The 14,390-nt window shown below is 41.9% G+C and overlaps 1 protein-coding gene across 3 annotated transcripts in view; it reads right to left on the bottom strand.

Moving 5' to 3' along the window:
• The window catches only part of sufu (suppressor of fused homolog (Drosophila)), an 85,584-nt gene that overhangs the window by 43,471 nt on the left and 27,723 nt on the right, over positions 1 to 14,390 (bottom strand). For all 3 annotated transcript variants that reach the window (XM_069900161.1, XM_069900158.1, XM_069900159.1), the window contains one exon: positions 6,339 to 6,481. In XM_069900161.1, the coding sequence (XP_069756262.1) occupies positions 6,339 to 6,481 (143 nt within the window). The remainder of the gene's footprint in view (positions 1 to 6,338; positions 6,482 to 14,390) is intronic.

The raw sequence follows: 14,390 nt of genomic DNA, 5'->3' as shown, positions 1-14,390 counted from the left end.
GATACACGACAATAGAAAATATAATGGAACGGGCAAGGAATAAAGTTAGAGAAGATAATAAACCATTGGAACACAAGGGTCAAAAAATATTTTTTTACCCAGACATAAGTTTTGAACTCTTAAAAGAGGAGGAAGGAGTTTAATACAGTGAAATCAATTTTATGGAAAAAAGGTTACAAATTCATGTTAATACATCCAGCCGTGCTTAAAATATTTATACCCGGGGAGCAAAACAGACTGTTTTCGGATCCAGAGAAAGCACAAGAATTCGCAGAACGTTTGCAGGTCAGGAGAAGAGATGTAAGAAGAATGAAGAACAGCGATAAAGTATATATAAAGATGTAAAAACAATGTATATGTAAAGAACTAAAGAGAGAAAAGAGAAGGGAATGAAGGGAGTAAGGGGGGGGGGAAGAGAGCTTTGTTCTACGTGTTAAAAATAAAGTGTTTTCTGGAGAGGGCTGGGTAGAGGGGGATTAACCGTCACTGCAAAATCAGTTGGCGCTGCGAACAAGATCGCAATCCAAATGAAAAGGGGAGTTGTGGTTGCTAGGCAAGGGATGTGGGGCAACTCAGAGAGGAGGGGAACTTTTGGGGTTAAGGTATTAGTGAATGTTGGGACTGCAGGGGTACTTTGTCTTAAATGTATTGTCGTACATTAAGTGTAATAAGAGAAAACTAAGAGGGGAAAAGGGGATGGAGGTGGCGAAGAGGTGGAAAAGAGGTGTATGCAAGATACAAGATGGCCATGTTGAACTAAAGGAACATAAACATCAATGGAATACATATAATCCAACGGAGATTAATGAAAACTTCAGAGAATTCTACGAACAATTATACCAAACTGAAAATGAAGGGAAAGAAGACAAAATAGATGAATTTTTAACTAAAATTGAACTACCAAAATTACAAATAGAGGAACAAAATAAACTAACAGAACCATTTGAAATAGTAGAAATAAAGAGATAATAAAAAAACTACCGAATAATAAAACACAAGGAGAGGATGGATTCCCAATAGAATTCTATAAAACATTTAAAGATTTATTAATTCCTCCCTTCCTGGAAGTAATCAACCAGATTGATAAACACAAAGCTTACCAGATTCATGCAAAACAGCAATAATTACAGTAATACCAAAGACAGGGAAAGATCCACTCACACCAGCATCATATAGACCAATATCTTTACTTAACACAGATTATAAGATAATAGCTAAACTATTAGCAAAGAGATTAGCTGACTATGTACCAAAAATAGTAAATGTAGACCAAACTGGATTTATTAAAAAAAGACAAAAAACAGACAATATTTGTAAATTTATTAATTTAATTCATGCAGTAGAAGGGAATAAAGCTCCAACAGTAGCAGTTGCTTTAGACACAGAGAAGGCCTTTGACAGAGTAGAATGGAATTATTTATTCAAAGTATTACAAAAATTCAGTTTACCAGAGAAGTATATTAATTGGATTAAAGCATTATATAAGGGGCCATTGGCGAAAGTGACAGTAAATGGATATATATCAAAGCAATTTAACTTAAGCAGATCAACAAGGCAGGGATGCCCACTATCACCCTTATTGTTCACGTTAGCTATAGAACCACTAGCAGAATTGATAAGAACAGAAAATAAAATAAAAGGGATAAAAATAAAAGACAAGGAATATAAAATTAGTTTATTTGCATATGACGTTATAGTATACTTAACAGAACCAGAAATATCAATAAAAGAATTACACAAGAAATTGAAGGAATATGGAGAAGTGTCGGGGTACAAGATTAACGCAAATAAAAGTGAAGCAATGCCAATGAATAATGCGGATTTCACAAAATTTAAGAAAGAATCACCATTCAGATGGCAAATGCAAGCAATACAATACCTAGGTATACAAATAAATAAATACCTCGGCCATCTATAAAAACTCAATTATTATCCACTAATGAAAAAATTACAGGACGACTTAGAGCATTGGAAAGACTTACCACTAACACTAATAGGAAGGATAAACTGTATTAAAATGAACATTTTCCGAAGGATACAATACCTATTTCAGGCATTGTCAATACACTTGACGGAGAAATTCTTCAAGGAGTTAAAGAAAATAATAAGGAAATTTTTATGGAAAGGGGGGAAACCGAGGATAGCACTAGATAAATTAACAGAATGGTATAAACAAGGAGGCTTACAACTGCCAAACTTTAAAAATTATTATAGAGCCGCACAATTAAGATACCTATCAGATTTTTATCAAACAAGGGAAAAGCCGGATTGGACTAGATTAGAACTAAATAAAATAGGGGAGAAGATACCTGAACATATATTATATAAATGGGATGAAAAATTGGTACAATGTAGGAATTCTCCAGTATTACATCATCTGCTCAAAATTTGGAAGAAGATTCATGTAGAAAGGAATAAAACAAATTAACAATTACAAAAACTAATACTGACGCAAAATCAGCTAATCCCTTTTACAATCGATAACCTTTCCTTTAGAAAATGGGAGAAAAAAGGGATCAAAAGTATAGAAAATTGCTTTTCAGGAAATAAATTACTATCCTTTGAACAAATAAAGGATAAATATAATATATCTCAAGAAACAGTGTTGGCATACTACCAACTGAAATCCTACTTGAAGGACAAATTGGGAAGCAGTCTGAGGTTACCAGAGGGAAGTAATTTTGAATATGTGATTGCAGACACAATGATAATCAAAAAAATTATAACAAATATGTATATTAAACTGCAAGAAAAGGAGAATGAGGAAACAAATGGTAAAACTAAACAAAAATGGTAACAAGATAAAGAAGGAAACATGGGAGAAGTTATGATCTTGAACAATGAGAAATACAATAAACACGAGGTTACGTATGATACAATATAACTGGATACACAGGCTATACATTACACCTCAAAAGTTAAATAAATGGGACCCAACAGTATCTGACAGATGTTTTCGCTGTAAAAAGGAAATGGGAAACAATTCATGCAATTTGGACATGTGAGAAAGTGAAAAAATTTTGGGAAGATCTAAACCAGATATTAAATAAAATCACAAAAAGCATTATACCAAAAAACCCAGAGATCTTCCTCCAAGTAACATAAAAAACAAAGAATTTGGACTTGATTTGGATGGTGCACAAAAAAGATTTGTTAGGATAGCCCTAGCTATAGCAAAAAAATGTATTATGTCAGCCTGGAAATTAGAAGATAACTTGAGAATACAACAATGGTATATAGAAATGAATAAATGTATTCCACTAGAAAAAATAACATATAATTTAAGAAATAATATTACAATATTTGAACAAATATGGGAGCCATACATGAAACACAATAGAGAAAACCTACCGGGGACATCTACCACCTAAAATGACAGAAGGAGAAGGAAATGAAAAGAATTGGCTCAGTGGAACTTCTCGTTTATTTTTATTGAGTGACAACATTGTTTGACGGGTTTAATGTATCTTAGATTTTGAACTTTAAATGAATGGGAGGGGAGGTAGGGAGGGTGGGATGGGAAGGGTGGGGGAGAAAGCGACACTATATATATTTGAAAAGAAAAATGTATGCATCTTGATCAATGTGGTTTATAGTGTGAAAAATAAAAAATTTAAAAAAAAACATCAATGGAATACGTAACCAAATTAAAAGGAAGAGGCTACTAAATTTATTGAAGAAGTAAAAAATAGATATAGCATTTGTGCAGGAAACGCATTTAACTGAAGCGGAACATGAACTAAAGAGAGACTGTGTAGGACATGTAACGGCTGCATCCATAATGCAAAAGCTAGAGGTGTAGTCATATTAGTTAACAAAAATGTACCAATCAAAATAGAGGAGAAAATAATAGATCCGGCAGGGAGGTATGCAATGATATACTCAGAATTTTGGAATTTGCTCAATATATATGCGCCTAACGAGAAGGAGCAAAAGCAGGATATTTTTTGAAGATTGCAGACATGCAGAGTAGTGGAGCGGCAGAGTAGTGGAGCGGCAGAGTAGTGGAGCGGCAGAGTAGTGGAGCGGCAGAGTAGTGGAGCGGCAGAGTAGTGGAGCGGCAGAGTAGTGGAGCGGCAGAGTAGTGGAGCGGCAGAGTAGTGGAGCGGCAGAGTAGTGGAGCGGCAGAGTAGTGGAGCGGCAGAGTAGTGGAGCGGCAGAGTAGTGGAGCGGCAGAGTAGTGGAGCGGCAGAGTAGTGGAGCGGCAGAGTAGTGGAGCGGCAGAGTAGTGGAGCGGCAGAGTAGTGGAGCGGCAGAGTAGTGGAGCGGCAGAGTAGTGGAGCGGCAGAGTAGTGGAGCGGCAGAGTAGTGGAGCGGCAGAGTAGTGGAGCGGCAGAGTAGTGGAGCGGCAGAGTAGTGGAGCGGCAGAGTAGTGGAGCGGCAGAGTAGTGGAGCGGCAGAGTAGTGGAGCGGCAGAGTAGTGGAGCGGCAGAGTAGTGGAGCGGCAGAGTAGTGGAGCGGCAGAGTAGTGGAGCGGCAGAGTAGTGGAGCGGCAGAGTAGTGGAGCGGCAGAGTAGTGGAGCGGCAGAGTAGTGGAGCGGCAGAGTAGTGGAGCGGCAGAGTAGTGGAGCGGCAGAGTAGTGGAGCGGCAGAGTAGTGGAGCGGCAGAGTAGTGGAGCGGCAGAGTAGTGGAGCGGCAGAGTAGTGGAGCGGCAGAGTAGTGGAGCGGCAGAGTAGTGGAGCGGCAGAGTAGTGGAGCGGCAGAGTAGTGGAGCGGCAGAGTAGTGGAGCGGCAGAGTAGTGGAGCGGCAGAGTAGTGGAGCGGCAGAGTAGTGGAGCGGCAGAGTAGTGGAGCGGCAGAGTAGTGGAGCGGCAGAGTAGTGGAGCGGCAGAGTAGTGGAGCGGCAGAGTAGTGGAGCGGCAGAGTAGTGGAGCGGCAGAGTAGTGGAGCGGCAGAGTAGTGGAGCGGCAGAGTAGTGGAGCGGCAGAGTAGTGGAGCGGCAGAGTAGTGGAGCGGCAGAGTAGTGGAGCGGCAGAGTAGTGGAGCGGCAGAGTAGTGGAGCGGCAGAGTAGTGGAGCGGCAGAGTAGTGGAGCGGCAGAGTAGTGGAGCGGCAGAGTAGTGGAGCGGCAGAGTAGTGGAGCGGCAGAGTAGTGGAGCGGCAGAGTAGTGGAGCGGCAGAGTAGTGGAGCGGCAGAGTAGTGGAGCGGCAGAGTAGTGGAGCGGCAGAGTAGTGGAGCGGCAGAGTAGTGGAGCGGCAGAGTAGTGGAGCGGCAGAGTAGTGGAGCGGCAGAGTAGTGGAGCGGCAGAGTAGTGGAGCGGCAGAGTAGTGGAGCGGCAGAGTAGTGGAGCGGCAGAGTAGTGGAGCGGCAGAGTAGTGGAGCGGCAGAGTAGTGGAGCGGCAGAGTAGTGGAGCGGCAGAGTAGTGGAGCGGCAGAGTAGTGGAGCGGCAGAGTAGTGGAGCGGCAGAGTAGTGGAGCGGCAGAGTAGTGGAGCGGCAGAGTAGTGGAGCGGCAGAGTAGTGGAGCGGCAGAGTAGTGGAGCGGCAGAGTAGTGGAGCGGCAGAGTAGTGGAGCGGCAGAGTAGTGGAGCGGCAGAGTAGTGGAGCGGCAGAGTAGTGGAGCGGCAGAGTAGTGGAGCGGCAGAGTAGTGGAGCGGCAGAGTAGTGGAGCGGCAGAGTAGTGGAGCGGCAGAGTAGTGGAGCGGCAGAGTAGTGGAGCGGCAGAGTAGTGGAGCGGCAGAGTAGTGGAGCGGCAGAGTAGTGGAGCGGCAGAGTAGTGGAGCGGCAGAGTAGTGGAGCGGCAGAGTAGTGGAGCGGCAGAGTAGTGGAGCGGCAGAGTAGTGGAGCGGCAGAGTAGTGGAGCGGCAGAGTAGTGGAGCGGCAGAGTAGTGGAGCGGCAGAGTAGTGGAGCGGCAGAGTAGTGGAGCGGCAGAGTAGTGGAGCGGCAGAGTAGTGGAGCGGCAGAGTAGTGGAGCGGCAGAGTAGTGGAGCGGCAGAGTAGTGGAGCGGCAGAGTAGTGGAGCGGCAGAGTAGTGGAGCGGCAGAGTAGTGGAGCGGCAGAGTAGTGGAGCGGCAGAGTAGTGGAGCGGCAGAGTAGTGGAGCGGCAGAGTAGTGGAGCGGCAGAGTAGTGGAGCGGCAGAGTAGTGGAGCGGCAGAGTAGTGGAGCGGCAGAGTAGTGGAGCGGCAGAGTAGTGGAGCGGCAGAGTAGTGGAGCGGCAGAGTAGTGGAGCGGCAGAGTAGTGGAGCGGCAGAGTAGTGGAGCGGCAGAGTAGTGGAGCGGTAGAGTATACTTTGATATTTGAACGATGACAGCATATTTTGAATTCAAGTTGCCCCAACACCCATTGCCAATCATCATTACTATCAGACAAATTGTGGCAAATGTGTGCATCCATACCTGGAGGAATGCAACTGTTCCAAAGGGGGTACGCACAGGTTGCAGCTGTGGGTCTTCTGTCAATAACATGTGTTGAATGCGAGATTCACTGTTGTCCAATGGGCTATGCCAAGAGACATGGTCACCACTGCATAATGTGTTTTCTGTTTAGAAAAAAAAAGTTCAAATTATATTTTATTGTTATGATTGATGATGTATCATAAGCTAAAAGAGAGATTTATATAAAAAAAATAAAATTCAAGGCAGCCTAAAATTCTCTTTCCAACCCCAGTAACAATCTGAAGTCAAAAGAGACTGCACATGCTGAAATCTGGAACAAAAACAGATCACTATTAGATGTTAAGCAGTATCTATGGAGACAAAAAATGTAAAATAATCAGGTTTTTAACCAGAATTGTTGACTCACAACTTTAACCTCCATAGAGGCTTTATGATTGAGATCTTCCAGAGTTTTGCTTTTTGTCTTTAGCTGAAATCTATCTCCAACCTCACAAATAATAAGAAACCCATGGCACAACATTGTATCCAACCATATGAAAATGAATAGCCACACTGACACATCATACTCATGCCATAGTGAAGAAAGCACATCAGTGCCTCTATGTCCTCAGGAGCTTGCAGGTTTGGTATGTCATTGGTAGTCTTGGCAAAATTCTGCAGATATGTCATGGAAAGTGTGCTGACCAGCTGCATCAAGGCCTGGTAGGGGGGCACCAATACCTCTAAGTAGAAAGCCCTGTAAAAAGTAGTGAACACAACCTAGTACATCACAGGCAAAACTCTCCCTCCATCGAGAAAATCCACATGGAACATTGCCATCAAAGAGCAGAAGCAACCATCAAGGATCCACACTGCCCAGAACATGCCCTGTTCTCGTTGCTGCCATCGGGAAAGAGGTACAGGTATCACAGGACTCGTACCTCCAGGTTCAGGAATAGTTGCTACCCCTCCACCGTCAGACTCCTGAACAACAAACTCATTCAGAGACGATTAAAGAACTCTTGGCTTAATTTTTTTTAATTAATGAATATTTATTTTTACTGTATTTTCACAGTTTGTTTACATTTACCAACGATTAAAAATTCTGCTTGGCCTGCAGCAAAAAGAATCTCTGGGTTGAATGTACTCTGACAACAAATTTGAACTTTGATGGTAGCTGCTTTTAAAACTGAATTAGTGTGGCTCAATCGACTGCTTAAAAATCATGGTTATTTTCATTGTATGGGGACATTGTTTAAAGGGTTTAATGTATCATATATGTTGAACGTTGAGTGGGTGGGGAGGGGGTGAAGAAGGGAGGGAAAGGAGGGGGAAAAGGGGAGAAAATGACACTGTATATTCAAGAGGGAAATGTTTGTGTGTATTTTGGTCAGTATGGTTCTTAGTGTGAAAAATGTAAAAAAACATTTTTTTAAATCATGGCTGATTCTCTGATCTTGTGGCCAATCATTTTCAACAACAGATTTCAGTAATGTTCCAATTTAAAAGGTTTAGATACAAAGGCATTTTCCTCACTTGTTTCTTTAAAAATTCACGGCTCATGCAATTTTCTAATCAAAAAAGGGATAAAATTTTATTCTGGAGAGTTCTGGATAATAACTAAAGCAGCTGTAATTTCCTCATTACAATAGCACAGAAATATTAGTCCTGGACATTTACCAAAAGTACTATTATTTTCTTCATGATCATTTATTCATATTGAATCCATTAAGTTCATTCCCTTGATATTTTCAGATTCGTTTATACCATTTTTTTCCCTCAAAATAATACAAATTCAGCAGGTTCCCCTTCTCCTCATTATGTATGATAGGCACTTCGACATTCCCTCTCAAAATATTTGTTACGTTTTTATCTCAGCGTTTTTAATGCCTATTATTAACCTCTTAATAGCTCTTGGATCTTCATAGCTTCAATGTTTTCCCACCATTCCTATATTCTGTTTAGTTTTTATATAAATACCGTACAAGGCAATCCTTGAAAAAAAAACTGATTGCGACAGATTTTCCTTGAGATTTTTATTGAAAACAGCACAATTATAGCACCCTTCAAAATCGCTACCATTGTCTGTAAACAACAATACATTTAGAACCCTTCAAAATCATTCTCGATATCATTGTTTGAAGCAAGGATGGAAGCAACCATATCCATACTCTCTCTGTTTAAACAGTCATTATATGAATCTCACTCTGTATCTGATGAGGCAGTTTCAGCTTTGTCGTCAGCATCCCACAATAAATCATCTTCTTGCCATCAATTGCACAAGCGATACCGCACTTTTTAAATGATTTTATCAGTCTCTACTTTAACTTTGTCCCATGCCTTGAGCACAAAGTTACACAGCAAGTGATACAGCATGCATTGCCCTGCCTTTTGTAAACAACTTTTCGGCACTCGACATCCATATATTCCATTCCTCATGCACATGGTCTTTGAATGGCTTCTTCAAGCAGACATCAAGAGGTAGCAATATAGACATCAAACCACCCGGGATAACGCCACTTAAGAAAACCTACTTTTAGTGTTCTCAGTTAATGGCTATGTAACATACTCCAAACCATCAAACTCCGTTCTTTGCGTAAACTGCCTCTTCCACAGTTTTACACCATTTTCATCCATCTGTCCTTTTTCATGGAAATGTACAAAAATGCATGCAGGGAATTTCATTTTCGGATTAATTTTGCATTTGAATTGTTAACTTTGTCCCGTCAACCATGCATGATAACACCATGGTAAACTTGGTCCTTTCGTGGCCTGTACTTCTGGTTTGGACAGTTTTAACACCTTTCCATTCCACTGTTCAATTGCCTATCATGTTGAAATTCTTGGGGGCTTCTGATATTTGCCAATGCAAACTGGTGTTTCTGCCGCTTCCGTACAATAAACTGGTGAAAACTTACAACTTTATGTTCAAGATCTTTTGGTAATTTCTGTGCAATTTTTGTTTTTTGGTGTAATACCAGATTCTTCCTGTTCCTGAAACGATTGCACCAGCCTACTGTACCTCAAAATCGTCACTGAGGTCTGGGTGTGTGTGACTTGGCCCACTGAAGTGAAAAAGTTCTTATTTTACTTCAGGTGATTATGTTACAATCTTGCCTCTGTACACGTATCCATTCTGTGATGTGATTTTCCGACTCTGGCCAACGAGTAATTCCTTTTCTCAAAGAACATTGGCTTTTTAGTATGTTTCTTAAAGTCTCTGATTTCTTCCTCCAATCTCTTACCAACTTCATGCACATCAAATGATCTCGCAGAAGCCCAGTTATTGATTTTCTTGGCCATTTCTCCCACTTACAACTTAAAGCTTGCTTCATATTTTTGTTTTGTGCTTCATTGTGTCGATGGACCCTCCATGATAGCAAACACCTCCAGTCAATGCCCAACTGATCAATCTGTGCGATCTTTGGGGGTCAATGTATACGCCGGTCAACAGCCCAACTCAGTCATTGCAAACTTTGGGATCAACATATACGCCGGTCAACAGGGTAGCTTAGGCAGCCAGAAAACTACTTGTACGCCAGATACATCATAAAACCCTTAAAATGAGGCTGAGAAAAGCTGGGGGGGGGGGGTCAACTTACACACCAAAATATATGGTATGTATAGTATTTAAAAATGCAAGAACTCTGCTATCTTTTACAATAGATGCCTCCTAAGTCATATCTTGTGCAAAGAACAACGTACAGTTTTAAAGTTAGCTGAATCCATTACATTTGGATTACATTGGGTGACCTTCAATTTTGCATGGCCAATTTCACTTCATGTGATCTTAATGCAAATCCCAATTTTGCTCCAGTTTTCATGGATGCAAATGGTTGCCATGTCCGACCCAAGTTATGGGTGGACATCGTAGATTTGTGAATTCAGGAATATCAATGTTAAGCTTAACAATTTTTAAACTGCAAACTTGTGAACAGCAAAATTACGAGAGGCAGAGAGATTTTCCTGTTTGGAACAGATCAGGTGAGTCTGAAGATTTGAGAAGCAGAACAAAAGCTTTGATTAGCTCTTTGAGTCACAGTAGCCAATAAGAGAAAGGAAGGAACAATGGAGCAGCCATTGTAGAAGCAGCAGAGCTGAGGTGCAAGTGCTGAGGCTTTAGCTCATGAGTGTAAAATGTTGCACTCTGGGATGTGAAATGCAAGGTGAGCTTAGACAGTTAATGGCAAGATTCTTGAAAGCAATGGTTGCAGAAGGATTTGAGGGTTCAAATGCACAAATCTTTGAACACATTATCAATCTAGAATCTTTATAGATGTTACTATTCCATCTGTTTCTACCACTACTCCTGGCAGTCTGTTCCAGGCCTCTACCACTATATAAAAATGGGCTCTACACATTTAAAATTTCCCTCTCTCGCCTTGAATGTATATCCATTGGTATGTGACATTTTTACACTGAACAAAAATATTTTGATCGTCTACCCCAGGGGTGTCAAACTCAAATTCACAGAGGGCCAAAATTAAAAACTTGGACTAAGTCGTGGGCCAAACTAAACATTTATTGAAAATTTTCAACAACATCTGCATGTTTTCTTTCAACATATGTCATGTTAAACTTTTTCTTATTAAAATAAATGTTTAATAATAGTTTTGGTTAAACTCTTTCCAGAAGAAGCATTAACAAATGAGAAATAAAATATAAAATAAAGTTTCCTGTAAAACCAGGCTTCTTTTCATCTCCTCCACCTTCTGGAGCTTTTGCTTCTCGTTCAGATCCTTATACCTGTCCTGGTGTTTTGTTTCATAGTGTCGTCATATGTTATATTCTTTAACTACAGACACGCTGGCTCCACGCACAAGACAAACAGGTTTGTCTTTTAAAATGATGAACATATTGTCTGCCTCCCACCTGTCTTGAAAGGTCCTGTTTTCTGTCTTTCGTTTGACCATTTTTCGTAAGGGGTTTATTACATGTGAGTTCGGTGACAGGTCGCAGATGCCAATGAAAGTAAAGAGAGGAGGTGGGGGCGATTAGCGGGCTGACAGGCCGGCGTCAACACGTTTGCAAAGCATTCTGGGATTTGTAGTATTAGCTGTGCATGCGCTAAACTGGTGCAGTGGCCAGCTCTAATGCATATTTGATATGATCTTGCGGGCCAAATTATAGCACAGGCCAAATTTGGCCTGCGGGCCTGAGTTTGACATGTGTGGTCTATTCCATACTAATGCCAATCATGATTTTATCAACTACCAGGTCTCCCCTCAGTCTCTGATCAAATTTTCAGTTGTCATTGGCGTTAAAATTCAAGCATTGTCACAAATACTTTTCTGAACAAATGACCTTTTTGAGCAAAAGCTGCAGGAGTTTGCTCCAAGCAGTCGGAAGTATAATTTAATTATTGCAGCACGTCTGTCTCAGCCGAGCACTTGGCTGATCTTGTTCCTTTTCTGGTCAAATATAATGCTGTAGCTGTGTCACACTTAATGAAGGCCAGTGGAGCAAATCTTAAATGCAATGCTAGCAATCATTTCAAGACGAATAGAATACAAGAGCAGGGGGTGTGATGTTTAGGCTTTATAGGGCACTGCTGAGACCATGCTTGCAGTTTTGGGCTCCCCATTTAAGAAAGGATTTGGTAACATTGGAGAGGGTTCAGGGGAAGTTTACAAGGATTATTCCAGGAATAAGAGGAACATTTGACAGATCTTGGCTTGTACTCCTTGGAATTTAGGAGAATTTTGGGGGGGGGGGGGGGGAGAAAGAGGGAAACAGAGAGATCTTGTTGAAACATTCCAAATGTTGAAAGGCATGACAGAGTAGACATGGAAGAGTCTAGAACGTGGTTTTCAAACTGCCCCTTAAACTCACATTCCACCTTAAGCAAACCCTATGCCATGTGCTCTGTAATTGGTAAGGGATTGCTTAAGGTGGTACGTGAGGAGGAGAAGGTTGAGATCCGCTGCTCTAGACCCAATTGTTATTGAAATATTTTCCTTGAGAAAAATTGTCATTGGCCCGTTTCCTTTGGAGTTATGAAACCGTGCACATAACGAATCGATCAGGTACAATTAAAACAGTGGTTTTCAAACTTTTTTTTTTCCACTCATGTGCCACCTTAAGCAATCCCTATGCTTTAAGTGCTCTGATTGGTTAAGGATTGCTTAAGGTGGCATGCAAGTTTAGGGGCGCAGTTTGAAAACCAATGGTTTCGGACAAAAAGACACAATTTGAGGATTGAAGGGCATTCATTTAGAATCGAGAGGTGGAGGAATTTCTTTAGCCAGAGGGTGGTGAATCTGTAGAATTGGTTGCCATAGGAGATTTGGAGGCCAAGTCATTGGGTGTATTTAAGGCAGAGATTGAAAGGCTCTTGATTAGCTAGGGCATCAATGAGAAGAAAGCCAGACAGTGGGGCTGAGTGGGGAAAAATGGATCTGCTCATGATTGTATAGCAGGGCAGACTAGATGGGCTGAATAGCCTATTTCTGCTCCTATGTCTTATGGTCTTTTTACAGAACTGTACGGCAAGGATACAAACTTTCCACCTTTCAAGGTCCTTTGCAGTGAGTTGGCTCTTGATATCTGGAAAATCATCCTTAAATTAGATTACTGCAATAAAAATGTTATACTCTGCCATATATTTGAATCCCATAGGCAGCTGATATTTCTAACAGGTTTCGAAGTAACCTCAGAGTTAAAGTTTAGTATTGTCATGTGTACTTTTGTGTGCTATTAATTGAGGACCCCTTTCACCCCACACACAGAACCTTTCAGCTGCTCCCTTCAAGAAAGAGATACAGGAGTATCAATGCCAGCACAACCAAATTGAGGAACAGCTTCTTCCCACAGGAAATGAGAATGCTGACCAAAAGAATTACTCACGCTAATCATTCTAGACTCTCATGTTCATGAAACAATATTTATTTATGTCGTATGTAAGAATACTTGTCTTGGATACGTATGTTTGTCTTTATGTGTGCTATGTCTGGTTATGCGTCCATGTGCTTTGCACTGAGGACCAGAGAACTCTGTTTGGTTGGGTTATACTGGTTCAATTGGATGACAAACTTGACTATTCAGCCATTGTAAAACTCAACAGAAAACATACAGGGCAGCACGGTTGGCATAACGCCATTTCAACACCAGCAACTGAGACCAGTGCTTCAATTCCGTGGTGTCTGTAAGGACTTGGTACTTTCTCCACATGTCTGCGTGGGTATTCCCCAGGGGATCCGGTTTCCTCCCACCGTTCAAAACATTACCAGAGTTGTAGGTTAATTGGGTATAATTGGACGGGACAGGTTCGTGGGCCGAAATAGTCTGCTTCAAGTCTAAATTTGAAATTTAATTTAAATAGTAAAGCGAAGCAACAAGATTAATCGTGACATTGTAAAACTGGATTTCTAGCATTTTAAAATAACATTCAGGTTCATTGGTGGGTGGATGGGAATCTGTTACAGTTGACTGTCCTGGTTCTGGTGCCCACAGACAGTCCTGGTAAAAGTGGCCTCCATGCCTGCAGTGACTGTCCTGGCTCAGGCAAGAACAGATACTGTTTACATCAAGCATTTATAGGTAAAGTGCATAATGTTCTGCTGTCTTTTCTTTGGCTTGGCTTCGCGGACGAAGATTTATGGAGGGGGTAAAAAAGTCCACGTCAGCTGCAGGCTCGTTTGTGGCTGACCAGTCCGATGCGGGACAGGCAGACACGATTGCAGCGGTTGCAAGGGAAAATTGGTTGGTTGGGGTTGGGTGTTGGGTTTTTCCTCCTTTGCCTTTTGTCAGTGAGGTGGGCTCTGCGGTCTTCTTCAAAGGAGGCTGCTGCCCGCCAAACTGTGAGGCGCCAAGATGCACGGTTTGAGGCGTTATCAGCCCACTGGCGGTGGTCAATGTGGCAGGCACCAAGAGATTTCTTTAGGCAGTCCTTGTAACTTTTCTTTGGTGCACCTCTGTCACGGTGGCCAGTGGAGAGCTCGCCATATAATACGATCTTGGGAAGGCGATGGTCCTCCATTCTGGAGACGTGACCCATCCAGCGCAGCTGGATCTTCAGCAGCGTGGACTCGATGCTGTCGACCTCTGCCATCTCGAGTACCTCGACGTTAGGGG

This window comes from Narcine bancroftii, chromosome 10 (genome assembly GCF_036971445.1).
Source record: "Narcine bancroftii isolate sNarBan1 chromosome 10, sNarBan1.hap1, whole genome shotgun sequence".
Classification (NCBI taxonomy): Eukaryota; Metazoa; Chordata; class Chondrichthyes; order Torpediniformes; family Narcinidae; genus Narcine; species Narcine bancroftii.
The sequence above is the reverse complement of the archived record's forward strand: the minus strand, read 5'-3'. Positions and strand labels throughout refer to the sequence as shown.